At 50.8% G+C, this 25,540-nt stretch overlaps 9 protein-coding genes and 1 non-coding gene across 10 annotated transcripts; 4 read left to right on the forward strand and 6 right to left on the reverse strand.

Annotated features, from left to right (window-relative positions):
* Nucleotides 1–576: 576 nt before the first annotated feature.
* Nucleotides 577–1,776, reverse strand: Aspvir_008794 (rRNA 2'-O-methyltransferase fibrillarin family protein; the record flags this gene model as incomplete). The annotated part of the gene is made up of 3 exons (XM_043271952.1): nt 577–1,287; nt 1,350–1,489; nt 1,677–1,776. 3 exons carry the CDS (start codon nt 1,774–1,776, stop codon nt 577–579), a joined length of 951 nt encoding a protein of 316 aa, XP_043127887.1.
* A 632-nt stretch (nt 1,777–2,408) lies between these two features.
* Aspvir_008795 (uncharacterized protein) lies at nt 2,409–3,231 on the reverse strand (the record flags this gene model as incomplete). The annotated part of the gene is made up of 2 exons (XM_043271953.1): nt 2,409–2,900; nt 2,968–3,231. 2 exons carry the CDS (start codon nt 3,229–3,231, stop codon nt 2,409–2,411), a joined length of 756 nt encoding a protein of 251 aa, XP_043127888.1.
* Nucleotides 3,232–4,574: 1,343 nt separating this feature from the next.
* Nucleotides 4,575–4,721, forward strand: Aspvir_008796. Its single transcript has one exon. It is a non-coding gene; the product is annotated as a tRNA-Pro (tRNA).
* A 418-nt stretch (nt 4,722–5,139) lies between these two features.
* Nucleotides 5,140–7,597, reverse strand: Aspvir_008797 (CCAAT displacement transcription factor COY1; the record flags this gene model as incomplete). Its single annotated transcript, XM_043271954.1, has 4 exons — nt 5,140–6,267; nt 6,321–7,171; nt 7,226–7,393; nt 7,459–7,597. 4 exons carry the CDS (start codon nt 7,595–7,597, stop codon nt 5,140–5,142), a joined length of 2,286 nt encoding a protein of 761 aa, XP_043127889.1.
* A 518-nt stretch (nt 7,598–8,115) lies between these two features.
* On the reverse strand, nt 8,116–10,332 carry Aspvir_008798 (potassium channel family protein; the record flags this gene model as incomplete). Its single annotated transcript, XM_043271955.1, has 3 exons — nt 8,116–9,765; nt 9,821–9,959; nt 10,019–10,332. 3 exons carry the CDS (start codon nt 10,330–10,332, stop codon nt 8,116–8,118), a joined length of 2,103 nt encoding a protein of 700 aa, XP_043127890.1.
* Nucleotides 10,333–11,057: 725 nt separating this feature from the next.
* Nucleotides 11,058–14,857, forward strand: Aspvir_008799 (putative TGF beta receptor associated protein 1; the record flags this gene model as incomplete). The annotated part of the gene is made up of 3 exons (XM_043271956.1): nt 11,058–11,217; nt 11,285–13,875; nt 13,934–14,857. 3 exons carry the CDS (start codon nt 11,058–11,060, stop codon nt 14,855–14,857), a joined length of 3,675 nt encoding a protein of 1,224 aa, XP_043127891.1.
* Nucleotides 14,858–15,004: 147 nt separating this feature from the next.
* Aspvir_008800 (intradiol ring-cleavage dioxygenase) lies at nt 15,005–16,123 on the reverse strand (the record flags this gene model as incomplete). The annotated part of the gene is made up of 3 exons (XM_043271957.1): nt 15,005–15,275; nt 15,346–15,827; nt 15,887–16,123. The coding sequence occupies 3 exons, from the start codon at nt 16,121–16,123 to the stop codon at nt 15,005–15,007; spliced, it is 990 nt and encodes a 329-aa protein (XP_043127892.1).
* Nucleotides 16,124–17,130: 1,007 nt separating this feature from the next.
* Nucleotides 17,131–19,136, reverse strand: Aspvir_008801 (Zn(II)2Cys6 transcription factor domain-containing protein; the record flags this gene model as incomplete). The annotated part of the gene is made up of 2 exons (XM_043271958.1): nt 17,131–18,437; nt 18,518–19,136. 2 exons carry the CDS (start codon nt 19,134–19,136, stop codon nt 17,131–17,133), a joined length of 1,926 nt encoding a protein of 641 aa, XP_043127893.1.
* Nucleotides 19,137–21,685: 2,549 nt separating this feature from the next.
* Nucleotides 21,686–22,211, forward strand: Aspvir_008802 (putative small nuclear ribonucleoprotein (LSM7); the record flags this gene model as incomplete). Its single annotated transcript, XM_043271959.1, has 3 exons — nt 21,686–21,902; nt 21,955–22,026; nt 22,084–22,211. The coding sequence occupies 3 exons, from the start codon at nt 21,686–21,688 to the stop codon at nt 22,209–22,211; spliced, it is 417 nt and encodes a 138-aa protein (XP_043127894.1).
* Nucleotides 22,212–23,597: 1,386 nt separating this feature from the next.
* Nucleotides 23,598–25,168, forward strand: Aspvir_008803 (fasciclin domain-containing protein; the record flags this gene model as incomplete). The annotated part of the gene is made up of 2 exons (XM_043271960.1): nt 23,598–24,395; nt 24,473–25,168. The coding sequence occupies 2 exons, from the start codon at nt 23,598–23,600 to the stop codon at nt 25,166–25,168; spliced, it is 1,494 nt and encodes a 497-aa protein (XP_043127895.1).
* Between the last annotated feature and the right edge of the window lie 372 nt (nt 25,169–25,540).

A 25,540-nucleotide genomic window follows, 5' to 3' on the forward strand; every position in this document is an offset into this window, starting at 1 on the left:
GTCTATGTATGCGGGGTGGGTGGAGAGAACTTGTGAATACCCCCACGTCCACCATTATTTCTCCGTGGCGACGCCATCAGCGTTAACATCATTAGCTGTGGCCATCGCGGAAATTACCTCAAAGTTTCTGTTGAGGCATTGGTATCCCGCAGATGTTCCGACTCTCCAGTGTCGGAGACGTGTCCGACCGAACTGCTCCCGTTCCATGGAAGAGTCAACCCGGCGCAAGTCCGATTGGGGATTACGCTGTGAGCAAAGCCAATTCATGAGCCTCGCGTCAGCTTGAAAGGTACCTAAGGTTCTGAAAGAGATAGAGAGTTGTAATGAACCATCACATTATCTCATACTAAAAAAAACAAGAAATAACATCCAAGCGTGTTCTTTCTAGACAGAAACCGCAAACCTGGAAGATTTTTCGACTCGAACAGAATACATTTGTAAAAACGGACACCTGGACATGGACATAAACCAGAAAAAGAAAAGGGCCATTTCAACATATCACGGAACACTTGACGCCGAAAAATAGCAAACATGGGATGATTAGAAACATGATAAAGAGATGAGACCCCCAGATTTTTATGCAGAACGCTTGTAGATACCAGACACTATACAGTGGTCACGTTCGAAAGGCTCCAGAGTCAGCTGCTCCTTGGGCTTGATCTTCTCCTCTCTCATCTTCTGCACCTCACGGGCGAAAACAACCTCGGGCTTGGCCGTACTGTCGATACAGTTGGCCTTGACGGAGACAATGACACCGCCCTCGTTCTTCAAGAACATGTGAGCATTCAGACCGACAATACGGGCCTGATCTGGCTGGGCAACATCGGCGAAGATAACGTCAACCATGGGGACGAGCATACGGTAGCGGAGAGGGTGTCTGGCGTCCTCGACGATGGGAATAACGTTGGTGCGGTGGGTGGCCATGCCAATCAGATCACGGCCGGAACGGTGGGAGAACTCGACAGCGTAGACGTTTCCGGTAGGCCCGACAATATCAGCGACGTGACTGACGGAGGTACCGCTGGCAGAACCAAGGTACAAAACCTTAGAACCAGGCCTCATGTAGATATCATCGAGACCACCCAGAATACCGGCGGCAAGCTTGGAACGGAAGGGGTTCCACACACGGTATTCGGTCTTGGTGACGGCGCCATCCTCACCAGCAGGGGACTCGACAGCAATGCGCTTCTCGCCATAGACGGACTCTCCAGGAGTCAAGTTCTTGGTGACAAGCAAATCTTCCTTACCACCACGGGCAACGAAGACACCGGCGTGACGGTGAGGCTCCTACAAATTCCCATATTAGTATCCAAACTCATCAATCGCTCCCAGCCACAGAAAAGACATACAATGATGACCCTGGCACCACCCCTGGCACCCTTAGCACCACCGCGACCGCCGCCACGAGGACCACCACGACCACGAGCAGGGCCACCACGGCCGCCGCCACGAGGAGCACCACGGCCACGACCACCGCTTCCAAGTCCGCCTGAAGATGAAGAAGAGATCGTATTAGCTTGCCGTTCCTCGTAGGGGACGCTGTAGGACAGGCAACCGCATTGAAGCTTCAGAGTTCTGGTTCCAGTAGAAGCAATCATACGAGAACAGCTAAACTGCTGGTTCAGGGGTCTATGCCTGCCTATTTCCCCAGATGGAGGATATAATGATGGACAAACCTCTGCCACCGCGAAAACCACCACCACCACCACGGGGCGCACCACGGCCGCCACGGGGAGCGCCGCGGCCACCACCTCCTCTAGGAGCACCGAATGCCATTGTAGTTTATAATATGATAATTATCGAAAAGAGAGAGAGAGATCGAAATCGTTTTCACAGCCGAGATAACGGGCTCAGAATCAAATCGCGGAGCTGCTGTTGTAGCGAAGATGAAAAAATAAAAAAATTCGATGTGTAAAGGACAGCTAAGCCCGTTGCGATTGGAAAGAACCGTGAGTCGAAGGTGATAAATTGCCTCTAGGTAGCAGATATGCGAAAATTCCGCACCGTGTCTGCTTACAGGGTTCCGTCGAGGCCGTACTGCTCGTCGTTTGTTGCGGTCGAGATTTTTCAGACTGAGCCTTTGGATCTTTCAAAAATCAGAATCCGCTAATCCGAAAGCGGCTTAGCGGGGATCTGGCTGATGTGGGAACAAACTAGTCACGTGATAGTAACTGATAGCTAGATCACCTGACTTGTATAAGCCCTCGTCCAATTGGATCGTTTCTTGAGCATTCATAGGTACTAGGTAAGAGACGAGCTACAGGATCTCGCACCATTGTATTACGGAGATACTCAGAAGTGTGATAATCTCGCAAGTTCATTCTCATAAGTGAGAAGAATCCTACCCAGGAAACATACGAGTATGTACATGATTCAACAGCAAAAAAAAAAAATAGAGATCCTCCACCTCACTTCCCAAAGAAAAAGTAATTTGCTGCATATTGCACTGTAATGACTGACGGCTGGTTCTCGCAGGTCTTAGGCGGCGACCCGGCGGCAGTATCTACCCGGTAGACACTCTTGTAGTTTCCAACTGTGCCATTTGTGGTCGTCAGGTAAAGCCATGCAACAGCACCATTGTCTCCTTGGACTGCAGAAGACGGCGCAGCCAGTTCGGCTTTCTTCTTTGTAAAAGCTATACCGTACTGTCGTTGCGAAGTTGTATCGAGATTGAAAACGGGTATCGAATCTTCGAAGAAATGATGACCAAGAAGATTGAGGTTGGCGTAAGGTAGAGTCGCACATGAGTCGGTGGGTAGCTGCAGCTTATAGGCGATGTTAGGAAGCATGTCTAGCACGTCTGGGTAGCTTGCTGCAATGCATGTTGCGTTGTAAAGACTTGCGACAGCACCTATGGCCACCGGTTTCGAGTCTGCGGTTGAGGTCGTGCAACTGTAATTCTGCGTGGGGTCAGCTACCTTAGCCATGCAACGAAGTGTGTGATCCGAGGGTGCAGTCATTGCTAACCTGTGTTCCGCGGCCAACGGCGACATATATTGGCTTCTGGTTGTCGGGAGAGGGCAGCCCAGATGCAAAGGCGGGTAAGACTATCTTGGATGGATCGCACGTTGTTGTTGCAGTGAAGACATCCTTTGAATCGTCGATATGCTCGCTCACTTTGCTGTAGAACTCTGCCAGCTCGTCGGAGTACTCATAGATATTGTCGAAGAAAGCTGGAGCAGCGTAGGCCGTTGCCATCAGCCAGGCGAAGAGCACGATAAAGAGCCGCATCTTGGTGCTTTATACTGGTGTATTTGCCCGCTAGAAGCCTAGTCCAGCTAGGTGTTATGTTGAGGAGATAAGATGCAGTTGGGTATTGCGTATATGAGAAGGAAAAGGAGGAGCGGAAGAGTGGAGATTATTGGGTTGTAGAGAAGTATCGAGTACGAATGCAACAAAGAAAAGTGTCCTTAGTATCCAACGCTGACACTCAAGACAACATCATAAACAAAGAGGACCTGCCGAGGAGAAAAACGCACACTAGCAAGATTGAACAGCAAAGAATACGACTGGGAGTAAGAAGATCCCTACTCAACTGCCAGGGTGAATATCCTATATAATCACCCGGCTCGCATGGCTGCATGTCTGTTGCAATTTGCACGGATCCTCCATCTGCATGTCATTGAAGAAATTATAGTAACATGCAATTTATGCTTGAAACCCGACTTGTCAGATCTATTAACAGCCTCGAGTTAGATTATCGCTGAAGCCGCCTGCTATAGCCATGCGCCATGACGCTCGCTCATTGGAGCCAGTATGCGCTGGTGGAATCCTTCAGCTTAGACGGTATTCTAGTCGAGACATGGAATGCTCCCTGGGCAATTTGCGCTGCCGAAGAGACGTCCTCCTCGGGCGCAGATTGGTGCATCTAACTCGACAGTCTTGTCGATTTCTAACCGGTTGGAGCTTGCATGCGCTTGACGAGATCTAGCAGGGTTATGCTCGTGCTGATTGGCATAGAAATCCCCGGCCTCCTTCTGTGTCTAATAATATCTCCTGTTTGCATTGCTGGCGCTTAGGGATCATGCCAACCTGGGTTAGTGTGCAGAATGACAGACAGGCTTCCATTGACCACGAGACCGGTCTTGACTGGCGTCAGTCGGTCTGGGCTTTTGATGACACCTGCGTATTTCCTCGTCCTTTCTGCTAGTAATATAATTGGGCAATTGGTCTCATTGTCCAACGGGCGAGTGTTGACGGTGATGTTAACCCGCTAGCTTAGATTATATATATATACCTCAAACCTGGCAATAAGTTTTACATTCTTGGCATTTTCCTTGCGTCCTGCCTTCTCATTACATCAAACCTAGTTGTTGTTATTCTTGGGAATATAATATCGAGCGCGGGGTAATCATCAAGCAGACATTTCAATGTGATCAACGCCTTCGACAAGCGTGACATTAACTGCAGTTGGTTGGCTGTCCTCGAGCTACTTGGTTCCTATGGCTCTGATAAGTAACAGAGGTACATATTCTTCCTCCCAAAGAACACTAGCAACTCAGAAGTAAGACTCGATGCGCAGATTTTGGTTTCCTGGAACATGATATTCAATAAAGCGCATTATTTTCGTAGTGGCCCGGGTGGTCTAGTGGTATGTTCTTGTTACGCCGCCTTAATCAATCTAATTTCCCCACTAACAAATCAACCAGGTATGATTCTCGCTTAGGGATAAACCCAAGCATATCTGCGAGAGGTCCCGCGTTCGATCCGCGGCTCGGGCCAACACCTTTCTTTTTGGATATTTTTTGTGTGATATTTTTTTGAGACTGGCGAGGGTGCCGGGTACTTTCATCATTCTACCCTAGCATCCTTTCACCAAGGGCCACAGTCCGATGCCGGGTAGGTAAGGAGCAATCAAGCCTGCTAAGATGCATGCGGGCCCACACCACCACATGCTAAGACATCGCTAAATAAGTAGGTACTCATCGATGGCAGCAAGGGGTGTCCGACACCCCAGCTCGTTACGAGACCGTAGCATGGGACCCAGACCCTGAAACCTTCGACCTCGTTGACTGCTTCAAATTGGGAAAGGAGACCAAATGAAATAGAAGGTAGTATTCAGCTGAAGAACTAGATATCTCTGACATTGTAAACGCCGACTGCCAAAAATAGAGAAGAAGAGAAGGAGTCAGATGGCCACTAAGCTGCATGGTTAAAACCCTCCTGCTGCCAATCATCACCATGTAGCCGGCCACTGCTACTCCCAGATCCGGCCCCGCCAGCCATCGCAGCAGCGGCAGCAGCTCCCAGACTGGCGCTACTGTGCTTTTCTATTTCCATGGTACTCATCATATACAATACTAGAAACAGTAAGACATGCAGGGCAAAGCAATACCCCGCAAAGAGGTTTCGGCTGGTTCGATTAGCCAAGATGATTCGTGTGATAGAAAACACGATTCTCTCGGGCAAGCTCATACGCTTGTACGCCCGCACCGATTCACGGCCTCGGAAAGCAGCAAATGGTGATAGCTGAGCTTCGTAGGCGGACTGATACCGGTCTAATGAAAGACCGGAAGGAGTGTCCGCGGAGACATGGACGGAGGAGTTGCTAGGTTTATTCGCATAGGCAGAGGCCGATGAGGAAGCTCCACCACGGCTGTACATTGAGACGTATCGCGTCTTCTCGTAAAGGCTAAGGTTGTCTTTCTGGAGGGAAGCAACCTCCTGCCTCAAGGTCTTGACCGTGCTGTACATCTTCGACAACTCCTCTTCTAGCTCCGCATTCTTCTTCTTGAAGCGGTCACGCTGAGCCTGTATCATAGGCAGCAGACCGGAACCACCACCCACAGGCTCCCCGGCGCGTATAGCGTCCATTGCATTGGAGGATGCTGCCGCCTGATCAAAACCTGAAATGATAGACGAAGTCGGCGACGCTGCTCCTCTCCTGGAGGAGTGGGGGTACCTCGAGCTGTAGGTACCGGCAACAGACATTGCGGATGATGGGAAAGCGTTCGCCGCCTCTTGCTGTACACGGAGCAGATCATTCTCAAGGGTTGTGGATAGCTGCTTGGACTTCTCCAGTTCCTGTTTGGTATTTGAGAGATCCTCACGGAGAAGTTCAAGCTGACCTTGGAGGTCACGATGGGACACACGAAGAACGGTAAGTTCATCTGTCAACTTCTTGTTGCGAGCCAAGAGCAGCCCCTCTAAACTATTACCACTGGATCCATCCTTAGGTTTCAAAGGGGCACCGTTGGTGCCGTTAGCATTGCCTGTGGAATCTCCAGCCTCATCATCGTCCGCATCGCCCGCAGAGAACTCAATAGACTGGGAAGAATCAGCAAGAAATTATGGCTATCTTGCCATAGGATATATCCTACCTTGATCATCTCCAGCTCGCGGCGGATATCTTCATAATCAGCAGTCTTTTCCAACCGCGACCGCAGCTCGTCTCGCTCCGCAGCCACCTTCGAGCTCTGTCTCTCCAGTTGTGAGAGCTTCGACTCCCATGCGTGACGTTCAGACTCCCGATCAAATCGCGCGGCGTCCAACTTGCGCAACAAGGACGAGTTTTCTGATTGAAGGCGAAGATAGGCGGGATCGTCCTCAACCGAGGTAGCCTGCGTAGCCTGGGAATGTGAAACGGCTTGAGCCAGCTCAAGCCGAAGTTGCTCGTTTCGTGCCTCCACCTCGGCCAGTCGCAAGCTAGTCTTTTCCAAGTCGGCAGACACCAATTCTAGCTCAGCAGCGGTCGCCCCGTGTTGGGAGCCATCACCGCCATCGTTCTCCTGACCCAGCCTTTGAGATACCTCGTAGCTTGCCTTGATTTCCTTCAGTAAGCGCTCCTGATTCTCAACCTTCTCCTCCAAGCTCTTCTCTTTGGCGGCCCAGTTGTTCGACTTTTCCGCCAACACGGCGGACCAGGACGACTCGATCTCTTTGATCTTCGTTTCCTGGCTGTCCTCCAAATTCTTTCTCGCGGCTCGCTCCTCCTGTAGTCGCTTTTCTGTATCCTCTAATTGGGATGTAAGGCGATTTACAGATGTCTGCAATTGGTCTCTCTCGGATGTCAATTTCGGGACGGTCTGCTCGGAGAGCACAAGGGAGTCGACCGAGGCTTCAAGGAGTGGGTAAGGATCAGGAGCTTCTGATAGAGAGGAGTACAGCTGTAGAAAGGCGGATGAGGAGGATTTCCCGTGATTGGTTAGGAGATCGATGAAGCTCTGATATGCTACCATACGTTAGCTCGAAAGATCAGTCTGATCGCGGCCGAGATAGGACGGACATTTCAGGAGACCCTTGTATTCCGCAAGCTTGGAAGCATCGTCTAATTTTCGAAAATCCTTTGTCTTTTGGGCCAGATCCTTTCTCTGTATAAGTGCATCTCGCTGCTGAGCGACAATATCCGAAGCCGTAGCGTCTAGTTTTGCGACAGTCGTAGTCAAGTCGATGCCTAATAGGGAGAGATATCAGCACCTTGAGGTTCAAGATAGACACGGCATTCAAATAATGACGTACTTCTCCAGGCCGCAATGGCACGTTGAAACTTGTTCGCTTCTTCTGGGAGCTGCTGCTCTGAGCTGGCCCGTTCGGCGTCGTGGCCATCTTGATTGTTGCTCTCGGGAACGATGCTTTCCGTGATCGCAAAAGTATCCATCTTCTTTCTCCTATTTTGACCCAAACTTTTGTCTCAGTGAGCCCATCGGACGTCTAATTCAACCAGATACCCCTACAATTATCGACCAAAGCAGCGATCGGGCAGAGACAGATCTGTTTGAGATGCGGAGACCGTCGACAGTTGACACGCGGAGCGGACCGATGGTTGTTCCGAACGGATAAGCTGTTCTCCTCAGGCCCCAGGGGTTCTGAAGTTTGCACAGTATTTCCTATTCGGGACAGTCCTACCTGAATTGACTAGGGAGCCTGTTGGCATGATTTTGTACTCTATGGGAACATCAGAAGGAAGCCCAAATGCTGGAAGGATGCTTATATCGGTTCTGAATAATGGATCTGGCTCGGATTCACAGCTACTTACTGACTACAGATAAAGTAGCATGTGTGAAGAAAAGTGGAATTGTCCAGTTCTGAGGTACGAGCTGTTGGAGCGTCATTTTGTATATAAAGAGTCAAGTCATATTTGAGCCGAAAGGCGGATATAAAGCAAATTGAATGGGCCTAATTATCCTCAAAACGGATGTCTCTTTCCTTCTTCAATGTAGGCTCTTCGACATCCCGGTCACCGTTGGTTACACTTAAAGGTTTTTCATCCTGGTCAGGAGGCTGTCTGCGACTTTGACCATCCACATATCGAATCAGGCTTTCGCAGAGCCGATCGAGGATCCATTCCGGCTCTGTCTGCGATGCGAGCATCGGACTTGTCTCTCCAATCCAATCCCAATTCAGCACACCGAATTCGTCTTCATCAAGCACCACTCCCTCAGGACTGTTGTCAGTAAATCGGATCAGACGCGTATATTCAACCCACTCTTCATAGCTATAGTGTTTCGGATGGCGTGCAACAGCATGTCTTGCTGTCCGTCGAATTGCAAATGCGAGTTGCTGGGCCAAAGCTTGACGCGAAGGACTTGAGTCGCGAGCTAGATCTTCAAGAGGTCTCGGGCGACGGCTGGAGTCAGAACCATCACCATGCCGTTCCCCTGGCTCTAAGTCACCAACAGGAAAGCCCTGAGCAATTCGTTTCTTTTCTGCTCGCCGCTGGAGGGCGGAGTGGATAACAGGCACACTTTGGAGAAAAGCTTTATACTTGGATGATTGCGGAAGAACGGTCCAGTCCGCAGCTTTATCGGTGGCATGCTTGAACCAGGCGACGATTGTGTCGCTCATCTCCGAGATGAGGGTGGTCATTGTTGGAATAGCGATGAGAGACCACACCACAAAGAACGGCTTTGCCGCGTTTGTTGTGGGAGTAAAATCTCCATATCCCACGGTAATCAATGAGCAAAATCCAAAATATAGAGCATCAAAGTATGTAAGATTCTCTTCCAACTGCCAGAAAACCACTGCACCGCATGTCCACACTATCCCAAAAATAATAATGCTCAACAATAGATTGTATGTCCGACGGAATGTGATTGTTTCACTTTGAATGGCACGCATGGCATCAAATCGGTCCTTTTCTTCCTTCATGAGCATAAGCTTCGTCCGACCCGCCAGTCCCTGAGTCCAGGAGCTGATACTGCTTATGATGGGATGTTCACGTGTATAGCGAGGCCGATAGCCGATCTGTGCTGTTTCGTCAGAGTCACTCGTGTGAGCCCCGTTCTCTGCTGGACCAATACGATTATTTTCCAACGTAGTAGCACGTCTGATAGTTGCCAGCCGCTTCCGCTCAGTATGTTTGCGAATGACATTGTCATACTGAAGATCTTTGGCAAATTGATGAATGCTACCGACCACTAGACCTAGTATGACGATGCCCATCACGGCGTAAGGGAATAGAATGCCTCTTCCAACGGCATTTGTAGGCGCAATGTCACCGAATCCCACGGTCAGAATGGTTACATCCGAGAAGTATAGCGCATCTGCGAAAGATATGTCTATGACCTTGGAAAAGATCACAGCACCGATCAATAGCCAGATGACAAATGACAGAGTCTGTAGGATCAGAGTTCGCTGACCATCAGTGAGAGCGAAGTACTGGGGATAATGTCCAAGAAGATATCCCAACATATTGATGATCAATATGACGCTGAGAATAAAATAAAGGATTGCCGCGATAACGGCACTCCAGTAAGCCTGCGAGTAAAGTTCATTTGGTGCAATCGGGCTTGCATATACATGCATCGCAACGGTTCCCGCAATCAACTATTCAATGCAAAGTCAGAAGATTTGCGAATTCGGGTTGACCCAAGCCACTCACAAGAGCTGTTGATGCGGACCAGCAGATTATAGATGCGGGTAAAGCTACGATATAGCGTATGATACGAGTGAAATTACACAGTAGGAACGCGTTTCCCAAAATACCCAACGCAAGTGAAGTAGCGTTGAGAGCAATGCACCTGCAGAAGTCAGCATGCATTCGTCCAGGTCATCATGGGCAGTGAACGATATCCCTTACCATCGAGGGTCTGAGAAACCGACTTGCAAGGGGTTTCCAAGCGAGTCTTTCTGGTCGAAGAATATGTGACATCTCCATGGCATGACCAAACCAACGATCGACATGACATTTGCAAGGGGGCCAGTGGCAGCGGCGAGTAAAGGTACCGCAGTAGATGCAAGCCACCAGTCTTGAGGCTCATCGTCATCGGGAGGCCTCAAGTGAAATTGACCTTGAAGCCATTCCCGAAAGGACTGCCGCCTCGGATGGTCAGAGGGTTGTTGTACTTGTGAATGAACCGAATCATCGGATTTGTGGTTTATTTGCGGCGCCATACTTGCGTTCGCTTACCCGAAGGTAGGCAGAATGAGACTGAACAAACATGCTACTCCCTTATGAAAGAAGAACGTCCCGTTTTGAAGTTTCAAAAAGCCAGACGTCACTCCTTGTGATATACTAAACCGGTCAAGCGGGCCGTCTTTTTAAGTCTGCAGCGCTGAGCTGACGAGCAACTATTGGAATTTCTGTGATGACGTTGCAAGCAGGATCTATAGAAGACCATCTGCGGTTCTGTGCGAATAAGAGTGTAGGATATGGATTGGTGGATGCATCTATCCTCGAGAAGAGCAGCGGTGGCTTGAAAAGAGGGACGTGCCACATGATCTGCAGCGCATATGGCTTCGTCCCGTGATTTTAGTACGCAACGGCATCATCAACTCTTGGTCGATGTTTGTTATTGTATGTTGCGTGACAACATGGCCAGCACTAATTTGATGTGTAGGACTATGAATACTTTGACTGAAAATTAAGTCTGTCCCGTTGAATTTAAACTCAATCATATCAAGCAATTGTGCAACGATGTTTGGGATGCAATGGAACGGCCAAGCTGTCACCATTATTATTAACTAGTTAGTTAAGCTCGGCTGCTGACATAGCAGAACCCCCAGCTTGGACCCACTCTTTGAGGCATCAACTCCGCCGAGCACCAGGACATACTGTTGTTGTTCTCCTTCACGTTTTATAACTGATCTGTCTTGAAAGCGCCAGAGCTGGTCTCACTATGGTGGCGGAGGATGACGGCATTAGCCCTCGCAAAAGGAGGAAAATTACCTCTCCAAAAACAGCCCCTTATGTGCTCCGGTCTCTGTTAGACCAGGTACCCTTGTCCGGCGAAGATCCCACGACTGACGATGTCTACATTACCTGTGTTGAGTACTGGAGTAAGCTCTGAACTCTCTGTTTTGTGTTTCCGGAAGAGAAAGACAACTGACAAGTTCTGCTCCTCAGATGATAATCTCTACATCGGTACTTCCTCTGCGGAGATCCTTCATTTCGTCTGCCTTCCACCGGACCCCTCTGACAGCTCGAACGAACCGTCCTTCATCCTGGCCTCAAGACTACTCATTCCATTCTCTCAGAATGCACCATTGGCAACACAACACCCAGGGGTTCAGCAAATTGTTCTACTTCCAACTGTCAACAAAGCATGCGTGCTCTGCAACGGGACAGTTACTTTCTATCTGCTACCTGAGCTCAGCCCGGCATTCAATAATACAAAAGTCAACAACTGTCGCTGGATCGGCGGTCTTGACCTGAATGCAGATACAAATGGTACTGAACCGCCCGTTGTTCTGATCGGAGCGCAAAGTAGAATGATGCTGGTCAGGATTGGGGACGATGCTCGACGCATCAGAAACATTGAGTTTCCCAGCTGTCTCACGGCGTCTCGAAGAGGAACAATTGCCTGTGCCGCTGACTCGCATGCCTACTCATTGCTTGACGTGGAGCATCAGCAAAAGATACCCCTATTTCCTATATCCTCATCTAACGAAGCGTTCGAGTCGGGCCATGTGGAGGATATGCCCTCGGCTCCGTCTCCAACGCCTCAAGGAACCCGCACCCATGCCAGGAGCTCTAGCTCGAATACACTCGTTGGTTTGCTTCAACCAAATCCGCCGCACCTTCAGCATGACCGGTCGCGCTCTGCGACGCGTGAACTCTCCCCAGATTCCGGGACGCCGAGACGATCGGTTTCGCAAGACCGAAGTCGCAGTGCATCCCCGCGAACATCTATTGAAAACCGAGCAGGCGAGCTACAGCCTGGCCCCGTCACTGACACAAAACCGCTTCCTCCCTTGCCGAAGCAGCTAAAACCTCACATTGTGTCTCCAACCCCGTCGGAATTTCTATTAGTTACCGGAACAGAAGAAAAAGAACCTGGAGTTGGCATGTTTGTCAATCTAGATGGAGACGTTGTACCGCGTGGCACGCTCAATTTCCACCGTTACCCTGAGTTCATTGTAATCGATAGCGGCGAAGAGAACAACCTTGTCGAGTCGACTGAGAATACGCACGATCAATACATCCTTGCGGTCATAGAGACAGAACAAGATGGGAAACGCTGCAAGTGGTTGGAAGTACAACCGTGGGACGTTGACCCAAGGGAGGAGGAGAACCGTAAGAGCTGGCTAGAGGTACCTTCGGCCGAGGACATGCCGTCTTGCCCTGTGGGAATCTGTCACACAATGAGCTCCAGTCAACTCGCATTCGGTGAGCTGGGGAGCTTGTTACAGATGGTCCGCCTGAAGACGCCCTCCTTGTCTCCTCACATACCAGTGACAGATCCAAGGACCCAGGCTTCCATTGAGCAGCTTCAGAAGGAGAAGGAATTGTTCGAGTCCCAAGAATTGACTGATTCTGATGGAGTAAGGAAGGGCGATGGGTCGTCAGAGCGGGGGTGGGAAGCAGAACGCAATAACGAAGAAGCCAAATTCGCCCGGGCTCTGGGTCAGACTCAAAGCAGCTTGGTAATGTGGTCTGGGCGTCGGATCTGGCGAGTGGTTAGAAATCCATTGACAACACAGCTTGATGGTGCTTTGCAAGATGCCCAGGGTTCAAAGGAGCTCATGTACGGGAATTTGAAAAGGGATCCTATCCTAGATGTTTTTGAAGAAGTTCAGGCCGCCGAGCCGCGCTCTGAAGCCGAGTTCTTGGGACTCAATTTTCTGAAACAAAAGTCAAGCCTCCTGCTCTTTGGTGACCTGCTCTTCATGGATGCAGCTGGTCGAAAGGGGGCGGCAATTCAGGTAACGGAAAGAGTGCTGACTACTGGCGGGTTGGATCCGCGGATTGTTCTCTTGTTGATCCCACAGCTGCGTCAAGAGGCCTTGCAGGGCCCGCAGGGTATCTGGGTTCATGGAGGGCTAGCGCAGATCGCGGAAGTTTATCTACAGCGCCTTGAAAAAGCAGACGAACAATACAAAGATCTCAATGCTCTCGATGATGAAGTCGTGAACATGATCAAGCGCTTTCTCCTTTCATGGCAGCAGAAGAGGGGTTATGGCAGCATCGCTGATGAGACCTATGTCTTTGATAGCGTCGATGCAGCTCTGTTGCATTTGCTCCTGGAACAGGATTCTCAATTGGCGATGGAGCAGCGTTCGGTCTCTCCAATCCGTGCTGAGCTGAATAAGGTTGTTGATACCTGGAAAGGCAGCTTCGACAGGGCTGTGGTACTGTTAGAGAGTTATCGCAGACTATATGTTCTCAGCCGGCTGTATCAGAGCCAGAAAATGTCCAGAAATGTTCTCAAGACATGGCAAAGAATCGTCGAAGGAGAAGAAGATGTGGGCGCGGAGGTGACTGGGCCGGGCATTGAAGCGCAGATGCGCAAATACCTCGTCAAGATCAAAGACGCACAACTCGTCGAGGAGTACGGGTCATGGCTTGCTGGGCGTAACCCTCAACTTGGAATCCAGGTCTTCGCAGACAAAACAAGTAGGGTTAGACTCGAGCCAGCTGATGTGGTGAAAATGTTGAAAGAGCGCGCCCCCAACGCAGTCCAGGTGTACCTGGAGCATCTCGTTTTTGCCAAAAATGTGAGTTCTAACATACTTTCTTACCGGTACACCTTGTTCGAACGCCTAACATATGCAGTACACGCAATATGCGGACGACCTTCTCGGTTACTACCTGGATACTGTCCTATCAGTCCTCGAGTCCTCGCCCGCCGCTCGGGAGTCTCTTGCAGAATCCTACTCGACCTACCGCGCCCTGCGGCCCCCTAAACCGACGTACATGAACTTCATAATGGAAAACACCCCCTCGGAATCTTGGTGGCAGTCGCGACTTCGGCTGCTGCAGTTGCTCGGTGGAGGGAGCAGTAGCCAATTCTCTTCGACGCCATCACCCTCGAAACTGACATATTCAATTCCGGCGGTCCTCGCCCGGATCGAACCCTTTCAGAATGAGCTCGTCTCCGAGTCGGTAATCCTGGATGGCTTGCAGGGCCGCCACCGGGAGGCCCTCCGCCTTCTTACGCACGGGCTTGGCGACTATGACTCTGCCGTACGGTACTGCCTCTTTGGCGGACCTCGCAGTACCAGCTCAGCAGGGACTGTCGAACTCGCTGACAAGCCACACCAGTCGGAGCTCTTTCGGTATCTTCTAGATGAATTCCTTCAGATCCAGGACGTGTCAGAACGAATCGAGCGGACCAGTGATCTCCTGGCACGGTTCGCCGCTTGGTTCGACATCAAAGATGTCCTGCAGCTGATCCCGGATGATTGGAGCGTGGATATCCTCAGCGGATTCCTGGCGCATGTCTTCCGGGTCCTAGTTTCGCAGACACGAGAAGCGCGGATCGAGCGGGCGCTCAGCGCGAGTTTGAACTTGCGTATTGGCGCGGAGTATATTGAAGGAATGGAGAAAGGTGGTGGTTGGCTGGAGGACGATTCGGGGGTGAGAAGGTTGAAGGATGCTGCAGCTGCTGATGCCGACAGAAATCCAGCAGCGGTGCAAGTGGCCGACGGCGGAAGTGACTTTGGGGATATGGTGGAAGCTTCACAATCCGGGCTGTGATACGGGCGTATTGACCTCATTGTATATACCATCCCTACAGCGACGACTCTTGTAATGAATAATGCGTGTTATACTCATGATCACATCTCGCAAGACAGTTCAATATGTACAGGTAAAAAACAAAGGTGCAAAAGATAGCTAATCTCTTCAATCTAGGTCCGGCACCGGTAACCCATTGACGATGCGAACCTTCCGGCCCAATTTATCCAGCGCCACCTTGGAGTTTTTTGCGCGCAGATCAGCGGTCTCCTGGTCGGTAACGAGGACAAAGTCGTAGGTGAGCAAGGCGTGGTCTTCGGGCACGTTATACTTCTTTGCGTATTCGGGGCCCGCCTTGCCGATATCCACGACGAGGGAGTTTTTGACGCCGAAGACAGCGTCGGAGGTCTCGTAGGGGTCGTTTCGGAGGTAAAGAGCACTGCCTCATTCATTAGTCCCGTTTCACTTTGCGGACCGACAAGGGACAGAAAGAAGAACAAAGAACATACGTAATCAAATGATCATACCCCTCCTTCTCGAACATGAAATGCATATGCGAGGGGCGATACGGATGCCGATGCAGCTTCTTCAAAAGCTTACCCACCGGCCCATCGTGCGGGATCGGATACGGCACGGGCGTGATAGCATTGAACCAGAACACGCCGTCCTTGTCGCTGCGCATGATGCAGCGCCCGTCGGGCCCGTCGCGGCCGGGATACTGCACGTCGTAGTGGCCCGTTGAGTCGGTCTCCCAGATATCGATCTTGACGCCGTCGAGCGGGTTCCCGTTTGTGTCTTTGATGGTGCAGACGACGAGGAGCGGCTCGCCTTTGGGATCGTGCGACATCAGGCCGCCCTGGGTGATCTCTTCGGCTTCGTGGGTGTGGAAGGGGCCGAGGACGGTGCCTTCGGTTGAGCCGCGGGGCTTGGGGTGGTCGATTGAGTCGACAAGGATGGAGAGGCCGAGGACGTCGGAGAGAAGGATGAATTCCTTTTTCGCTTGCGTTAGTTCTCCGCATGTTTTGACTATGTGCCGGGGTAGATACATACCTGTCGTACATCGGAGGAGATCTGGCCCACCTCCTTCAAGAAGGTGAGGCCGGTCATCCATTCCTGGGAGCTGAGTCGGGTCTCCCGGGTGAAGTCGTGGAGATGCGTGACCAGACGCTCGAGGACGTATTTCATGCGTTCATCTTCGCAGAGAGAATTGATCCGGATGACGTTCTCGGTGATGTTGTCGACCGTGAGGTCTTTCATAGGGGGGATCTTGACTTGTGAGGGGTCCATGATGGATGTTTTGTATGAAACAACAGAACAATCAATCATCAAGAGTCTAAAGACGAGATGAATGCTCAGGCTCTTCAACGACGGGAACCACGAGGTTTAATAGACCAGACCCATCAGCCTATTGTCCAACGAGGCACCAGAAGACACCACCCCGCAATGACCACCGGTTCCGTGAGGGAGCTGAGGAGCCGATGGATTGATGGGTAATAATTGTATAAGCAAGGGCTTGCTTGATGGACCTGGTCCATCATTGGTCTGGTCGAAGAATCGGCAATACCCCGCAAAGACTATTATTTCCGAAGCTTGTTGAGATAACTACCTGAGGGGTACTCTCATGCTCCACCTAGGACAAGATCATCATCATCATCTTCATCATCATCGTACCCATACTGGCGGTCGGAATTCCCCCAGGCCTGGTTCCCCTTTTTGTCGTTCTGCCGACTTCGGCTCGAGAGCGGTCAACATGCGGTCACCAATCAGTGCAGCCTCAGGCATGCCACTTTCCGCCTCAGGCTCCTCTCAGCTTTCCATGCCGTTCGGTAAATCCGACAGATCCAGGGTGCTTGCGGGGTGTCCCACTTCGCCTTAGATGAGGTGATCGTGATTATGATCATAAGTAACTCTACCCAGGTCCAGTAGTCATTATTATCTGTGCACAGTCAATTCTTCATCGAGATACAGCTGCGTCAGTGCCATTCCATCGCATCAGCTGTGCTTCTCTGCGTCAAACGGGTAATGTCTTTTCCTGCCGGTTAAGTCCTAGCCGATATAACTCTCTACGCGAATCGTTATGTTGAGTCGCATGATGCCAGACTGTCAACTTATAGAGAATATAGTCCAAATACAATCACCCAGGGATATCCGCTGAACTCGCTCAAACAGTACAGACTCAATGGATAAGTACAGAAATTGTTCACCTAATCAAACATGGATCTCGATGCCTGCTCAGATCCCCAGAAAGTATAAAGAAACGAAACCAAGTCGCAAGGCCAAGAAAAGAAACGAGCTTAAGCTCTCACTAGCTTGCGTTCTCGTTCTCGATCACCGTTCATCTGCTCATGACCATTTTCCTTGACCGCAGCGGCCACTCGCGCATGATGGTCCACCGTGTCCATGATCGCTTGCATGAGCCGGGAGTTGGCGTCCGGATCGTCGTCATCAGGCACTGGATCGTTGTTGCGATTGATGCTGACGCGTCTGTCGTGATTTCCCACCGCGCTACCATGGATCTCACTCATTGCACGTCGGGGAGCGGTATCCTTGAGCGATGGGGTCCCCGGCGCGGGTCCCCCCGTGGGTGCGGAATCTCTCCGACTGTTGTAGGCCACGCCGCCTTCCTCTCGTGACCGATCGTGCTCTGGAGCGTGAGCCACAGACGCTGGGGTCGGTGCAGCAGACGTGGTGTTCATTGACACGGCACCAGGGGTTGGAGCCGAGGCGGGAGTGTGGGCAGCCGGAGAGTCTTTCGACTGAGCGCTGTCTCCGAGCTCACGAGTTGCGCCGTCCGACCGCGCCTCGCGCAATTCATCCTCCTTGACATCCTTCCAGGAACACTTGGCATGCTTTTTCGTGCAGCCCATGCATGCGGTCAAATTCTTCAAACAATCCATGTGAAGCCGACGGCAGCGATCGCAGGGTGGGAGAATACGCTCTCCCCGTTGTAACTCCTCCATGCGGGCAACCATTTCCAACTTGAATGGACCGCCATCGTCCTTCTCCATATGGTTGGCCTTGGGCGGAGGCAGTAATGACGACGGCGTACTGGGGATCGCGACGGTAGCAGGTGCGGAGGTGTACATATTGTACTCCCCAGCGTCCGACACTCTCGGCCGCGGCCGCGACGACTGCCGGTTAGCTGATCCAGTTGACTCTTCGTAGCTGCGCGCTTGCCGATCTTGCGTAGTGAAGAACTTTTTCATTAGCTCGGCACGTGTCGTAGGAGATGCGCCTTTGATGGACGTTCCATTGATGATGGTAACATTGTCCGTGTTTGAGTGGGAGAACATAAACTGCGACGACAGCGCGTTTTCCTCCACGGGAGGTTCTCCGGGATTCATACGGGCGGTATTCACTGCGACAAATCCAGTGGAGGGAGAGTGAGCGTTGGATGGAGGATTGCCATTGAGCGGGTTTGGAACCGCGCCAGTCGCCTCGCGCCAAATCGGACTGAGCGAACGAGGCTGCTGTGATTGTGGTAGTTGATGGGGTTGGGGCGGGTGATGGGCCTGGAGAGAGACGTCATTTTCCCGGCGCGTGACAATAGCCGTTCTGCGATTTTTCAAACGATGATTGAGCTGTCTAGCTCGAGCCGATACTGCAGTAAGGACACACTAGTAAGCTTCGCGCCACTGAAGGAGACCGCATGAACGCATTTGAAGGGAGTCATCAACCAACCTTGATCGGCAACTTGAATAATCTGCTGCAAATTCTTCTCCAAGATCTCCAGCGCACCCAATTCTTTCTCCTCGTCCTCGATGATCGGCTGCGGCGGGATCATCTTCTGTGGCATCCCGGATGCAATAAGCACATAATCTTCCTCGCTGATCTCAACTCGACACTGCTTGGTATAGAACTGGCAGACGCGCACTCCATTGCGCGACTTCTCCAGATTGAACTGTTCCGGCTTGCTCTTGGCAAATTCGACGACATCCAACCAGGTGATGTTAGGGGGTTCTTTACCGTGCGACTTGAGCACACGAGGAGGGCCGTCAAACAGGCGCTCGAAACGCTTGATCAAGATGGGTCCCAGAGGACATGCGCCGAGGTTACCTGCGATACTTTCGTGGCGATGAAGCACGCCGTCATATTCGCCGACTAGGTGTAAAATAGCTGGCATAGTATCATCGAGAGAGACTAGAGGCAGATTGTCCGGGTACTGACGAGCGAGGTAGTTAATCTGGAGATGGTTCGAATGGCTCTTAGGTACTTTGGAAGCAATCGGATAGTAGTCGCCGGACGGCGACCTGGGCCGTTTGTTCGACGGCTCTGCCGCCGCTGGGGGTCTGGACTCCATGAAGCTGTGCAACGTGTGTGGTCCAGTGATTCACCCAGGGGAGCAGGATAGGTGAAATGATGAGAAAGATGGTGAAAAGGTTTAGAGAGGAGTTGATGCTATCGCGGAAAAATCGAAACCACAAAATCGAGCGCTGGCGGGGATGGAGAGAATTAGGCGATGAGGGAAAAAAAGGTCAAATGGCGATCGATGGTGAGCGACGGCGGAGCATAAGGCTCCAGCTGCGGATTCCAAAGTAGCCACTGGGCTGCGAGGAAATCTTTCGAGTTAGGTAATAGGGAACCCCAACAAACAATGACTTATGGAGTAAGGGTGGGTGAAAAGAAGGCGGAGAGTATGCAAGACGCAGAAAGAGACGGAGCAGATACGACAGAAGAAAAGAATTAGAAAACGACAGCAGCTAAGATGAGCGTTTGGAGAAAAATGTTAGGACATAAAAGGGGGCCAGAGAGATCCGGGGGAAGGGAGAGGGAGGAAAGGACAACAGGAGGAGGAGGAAGAGGAAGAAGAGGAAGACGCCGAGGAGGTGGAGAGGCGGACGGGATGGCAGCGACACAGTGACAGGCCAATTACTCGTTGTTGGGTATCTAAGCTGACAGGTAGATAGAGCTAGGTAGTCGGTAGGTAGGTACGGAGTACGGCCAGGAGTACTGTTATCTGTAGATGGATAGATAGGAGGGCCTTCGGAGTATATTTCTAACAAGCGCAGGTTGGACAAAGAAGGGTGGATGGGATGGACGGTCAGAAAGAGCGAACAAGGATGAAAGGGCGCTATTATTGGACCATCTGAATGGCCACAAATACCTGATGACGATGGGAAACGAAGATGGGGGTGGTGATGGCGCGGATGGCGGAACTGGACATCCTCGGAGTCCTTCTACGGAGTACACTCTAGATAATCAATGCCTTAGGCCACACATCTAAAGATGGGTGCGATCGGAACAGTAATGTATGCAGACTTATAGAACAGGGATGATGATCATTAAGTAATGAATCAAACTACTGGCGAGAACGCAAAGGAAAGAAGAGAATCAGAGGCCTGACAACATTCTAAAAGTTTCCCGCGTCGTCCAGGCTCATTTTGATGCGCTCCATTTGACTGTGATGTGATGGGAGCTGGATTCTTTGCAAACGTCAGGGAGCGGAGTCCCGCCGGCCTGTTCCGCTGGCCATTCGTTGTGGCTCGGAAAATCGGAAAAGACGGGTAATTACTGTACAGCCCAGCACTACCTAGGTAGGTAACCTACCTGGCCTAGGCATCCAGAATTTCCTCCCAATTACGCAGGATCATGGAGCATTCGTATAAAGTAGAAGACGGGAGAATCTTTACTTGAAGGAGTAACATGAAAGTTAATAGGTACAGATAATCAAAAGTCGTCATTGCAGTAATTGAACAGCACTCTATTAGCAGTTCTTGAAGCCAACGGTGGCCTCAGTTGGTCAGAACCCCTTGCGGACGGACTGGGTCAACGGACCTGGCAGCCCAGACACGTTGTCGGAATGACGCGACAAGAGGGATTTATCGCTACAACGTCCATTCACGAGTAGGCTCATCCTTTCAGATGGTCCCAGGCAAAGTGGAATCCAATACTTTGTGTCCCAACTGAGAGCACGAAGTACAGAGTCTATTGATCATATCTTTAAGGCCTCGCATTCAAAGGCAGGAGACTCTTACTGACACCAAAGGGGAATGAAGTTGCGCTCCGCCCGTCTCGTGTAACAATACAGTAGGAGTAATACAAATTCTGCGTATAAAATTGTTGCCTAAGGTTGGCAATTTGATCCAACAAATGTCGGACATTTGCCTCCTACTCCACTGTGTTGCAGCAAAACAGGTAGCGAAAGCGGTATAGCGCAGAATACATCGGGAGTATTCTTGTGGTACGGGCTTGTTCGACACAGAATATCAAGGTAAGATTACCAGCTGCTGACAACCTGGGTAAGGTACTCAACGGGGAAAGGCCAATAGGTACCGCCAGAACGCAAAATGTCAAGTGACTAGGCCAAATTTTCTTGCTCTCACCAGTGATTAGTTCTGTACTCCATATGTGTGGGCAATAGAGAACCTATTATTATTACCACCCATTTTTGTTTTGTTTGACCCCTCGTCCCCTCTTCGAAAATCCCTCATACTCACAGCTACCTTACTCATACTCAACCTCCGCCTATCACAGTTATCTCGCCTGTAAGTTGCAGGTGACTCCCCTCACTGGTGCTACTCTACCCCTCGGGTCATCCTGCACTTTAGAGAGCCAGGGCAGCCGGCTTGAAACTACCCAGAAAGGTCAGATCACGCCCCTCTTCCTGAACCTGCCAGCACACCGCGTCCAATTCAATCCATCCATCGATTCCAGATCCCCCCTCATTCTTGTTCTTCCGCGCGCGTCTTTCTCCCCGTCCCACCTCCATCCCCTCTCTTCTCTTAACCTTTTTTAACATTTTATTATTAAGCCAGATCAGACCAAAATCAAACCATTTAAAAATCAACACCCAATTAAATAAACCAATTCTTTAGATCAGATCACCAGGCAATCCAGGCTAGCCAAGCCATGTCCGAACGAGGCTCTTTCCGGGGTGGTCGTAGCCGCGGCGGAGGTCACGACAGGTCTGGCGGTCGTGGCGGTGCTCACTCCTCTCAGCACAGGGGTGGCGGTGCAGGTGGCGGTGCGCAACAGCAGCAGGAGAAACCCAAGAAGGAGAACATTCTTGATTTGTCCAAGTATATGGACAAGGAGGTGAAGGTGAAGTTTAGCGGAGGACGAGAGGGTGAGTTTATCACCAACTGATTGTTCTTCTTGCCTACTAAGATCAATTCTAGTTAGCGGTATGCTCAAGGGTTATGATCAGCTCATGAACCTGGTGTTGGATGATGTCAAGGAAAGCATGCGTGGTAAGTGACTGAACAGCATCTCAAAGCTGGATGAAGTATTTAACGCCTGCTATCTAGATGACGAGGGAAATGAAACTACCCGCTCCCTTGGTCTCATCGTCGCCCGCGGCACTCTGATTGTGTTGATTTCTCCGGCCGACGGCAGCGAGGAGATCGCCAATCCCTTCGTCCAGCAAGAAGAATAGATTAGGCGAGCGTATCAGTCCTCTAAGAAAGTGAAACATCCTTCTCGTCTTGTGTCGTCTCGTCAGGCTCTCCGTGAAGAAAGTGCGGACAACTTGTGATACACGACGCCCGCGCTATCGGCTCCGATTTCACTTTCCTTTGTCTCTCGTCCTCCAGAGCTTGTCCTGGAAGGTCATCGCCTTTGACAAACCAGTGAAAGAAATCGAAGAGTCAGTCCTCACCCTTTCGCATATACATCGAAGGCTTCTGCAGCATGAAGATGTGCTTGTGTCTGGTGGATGGGATTTCCAAGTCATGCAAATGTGGGATTCATGGATGACTGCATATTCTGCGTCTGCCTTTGATCCAGCATACAATGTCATGTAATAGATACACAATACTTTGAACTCATGAATTAACGCGCCAACAAATCTATCGTGCTTGGCAGAGACATGCACCAATCGTAGTATCTTGGCCGACCACATCTGTGTTCGAGAAGCTGAATTGATAAGGTCCTAGGTGGATCTCTGCCTACCGAAAGCGTCAAATGGCTTTATTAAAACTCATTGTGGAGAGTGTCTGCCGACTTTACCAATTTGCATTATCCCTGGACGAAGAGGCATGGCTGTCTAGTATCCGATGCTGATCTTTTTGGCTTTCAGCGCTGCAAGCATTGGCGAAGTACGTATATGTCACTGGAAGAAACATACGGATATTCTTCTAGAAGTATTTTTCAATTGATGCTTATTGCTGGGAGTGGTCTAGTTAGTGGGAGACATCGGAAATCCTCACCATCATCAGTACTGAATACCTTAGGCATCTAATAGTATACCAGGCCGTCAAGGTCCTCAAGGATAGTAAGTATCCACTTAGCATGATTCACACTAACAACCACGAGTCTACAGCATCTCACTGAAACAAGACTGAATTCACCATTCCTTATTATGCATCTTAAGCAATATTGGTATTATTATGCAACAAGCCCAGAGCCTATTGGCGCTATTTGCCGTTGTCGCTGTCGTCATGGAATCTCCACAGCCCGAAGCTAATCTAGGTCCACTGGGCCAGGCTCAAGTACGAATACGATTGCCTGGGGGTTAGAAGTGATTGGGTAAGACTGTCATTGGCATGGGAATTGATGGATATTCATGGAATCATCCTTGTTCAATGAAAGTCTGGCTGATCTTTTCGATCGCCCCTTGATTGTTTGATTGGGTTGATTGATCTATGCACTGTAAGCGCTTCCGGAGATTCCACCATCGGCTCCGTCATCATACTATATGTCATGATGTGATTGAGGTGCCTTAAATATGATCTGTGGCCACTCGTAAGTACAGTTTCGAGTTTTATATCATATTTTATCTTCTTGTGTATATGTCTGTAAAGAAAAGTTATCGACTGACGATATGAAGCTCTACCGTCTCTGGCCAGTGCTCTCGCTCTGTGCCGCCATCGTTATCCCAGATGAGCAGGTTCTAAGTGACATTGCTAAGCTCGATGCGAACAAAAACGGCGTGAACAAGGACTCGACATCCTTCCTCTCCTCCATCGAATCCTCCATCCAGGACGCCGCAACCGACTTCAGAAATGCCCTAGACGAGGCCCTTGAGCTCGCCTCCGATGCATTCAACACCCAAAGGCTGCAGTCCGGTGCCTCTGAAGCTGCCTCCTGGATTACGAATTTCTTCGAACATCCCACCGACGCGGAGAATCTTCCCAAAGATCTCAAGCAATTGCCGCAGTACCTGCATCCACGTCGGCCTTTCCCGCCTCATCATCCCTCCTTCAACAAGACCATCTACGAACTGATCAAATCCAGCAAGTATACCACCATTCTCGCGAAGATCATCGACGAGGATGACGAGCTGGTCCAGTTCTTGAACAGCACTGAGGCGAACCATACCTTCTTTGCTCCTACCGACGAGACCTTCTCAAAGATCCCGCATCACTGTCCTGGCCGTGATCCCGACCACGACCACGACCATCAGCACCCCAAGATCCCTAAGGAGGTTATCCGGACCATATTCCACTACCACGTTGCACCAGGCCGCTACTCGGCCTCAGATATCTTCCACAGCCACACCGTGCCAACCACCCTGAACGAGTCCACTCTCGGCCCTGATCTGCCCCAGCGCCTGGCCGTCCGTGTAGGATGGAAGGGCCTGACACTGAACCACTACAGCCACATCGTAGCCGCAGACATTGTAAGCTCCCCGATCCACAACCAACAGCTCACTTCCCAGGGATACCAACAGAGGACGCAACTGACCTCCATACACAGGGCGCCACAAACGGCATCATCCACGGCATTAACGCCATCCTCATCCCACCGCCCGATACTCTCACCCTTCTGACCATCGTCCCCTCCGAATTCAGCACCTTCACCCTAGGCCTCTACAAGACTGGCCTAGCAACCGCCCTCAACGAATCAAGCACGCCCCACCACCACGGCGGCACCATCTTCGCCCCCTCCAACTCAGCCTTCAAGCACCTCGGCTTCAAGATCAATGCATTCCTGTTCTCCCCACCCGGCGAGAAATACCTGCGCGCCCTGCTGCAGTACCACATCGTCCAGAATAGGACTCTATATTCGGACGTCTTCTACACGGCCGAAGGGGAGATCAAGCCGTTTGGCGTAAAGGGCTTCACACATCTTGATCTGCCGACCCTCCTGCACGGGCGGAAGGTGGCGGTCGACGTCGCCCGGTTTGGACCGTATGCATCGCTGAAGATCAATGGCTTCCAGCGGGTGGCTTTTGCGGATGCGTTGGCCAAGGACGGCACTGTGCATGTCGTCGACCATGTTCTGATCCCGCCTCGGAAGGTCGATGATTCGGCGCCTGACTGGACTGGCAATGATGATGAGTTGACTGTTGAGGATCTTAAAAGCCGTCTCGGAGACTGGTTGGCAGAAGACGAGGACGAGGGCGAGGTCGAAGTGATGCATGACATGTTGGCTCATGGTACTGAACTGTAAATCACAGGATTGCCTGACGGTCGATTCTGGTCAGCAATAGTTGCCGATGATCTGATGATCATACCTTCCTTTAGCGTCATCAGGCTGCAGTTCCCTCTGTTTCTTTATCTGTTTTCCTTGATATTAAAAGTCAGACTGCTATACGAAGGCACAGAGAGGCGGATGTAGTATGCAGGACATTCTCTATAGCCAGTAACTTCAAATATATTTCTAAACTGTTTCAATTGAATTCTCGTTCGTATATCGATCACACCAATAGCTTCCAAGTACGTCATGGTCATTTGCTGCCAATAGTTTGCGGGACAATTCCTCAACAGCGACCTCAGCGAATTCCTGTTAGCGCAGCGAGCGACGGTTGTAAATCCGAAACCG

Source organism: Aspergillus viridinutans, assembly GCF_018404265.1.
Source record: "Aspergillus viridinutans IFM 47045 DNA, scaffold_7, whole genome shotgun sequence".
NCBI classification, from domain to species: Eukaryota; Fungi; Ascomycota; class Eurotiomycetes; order Eurotiales; family Aspergillaceae; genus Aspergillus; species Aspergillus viridinutans.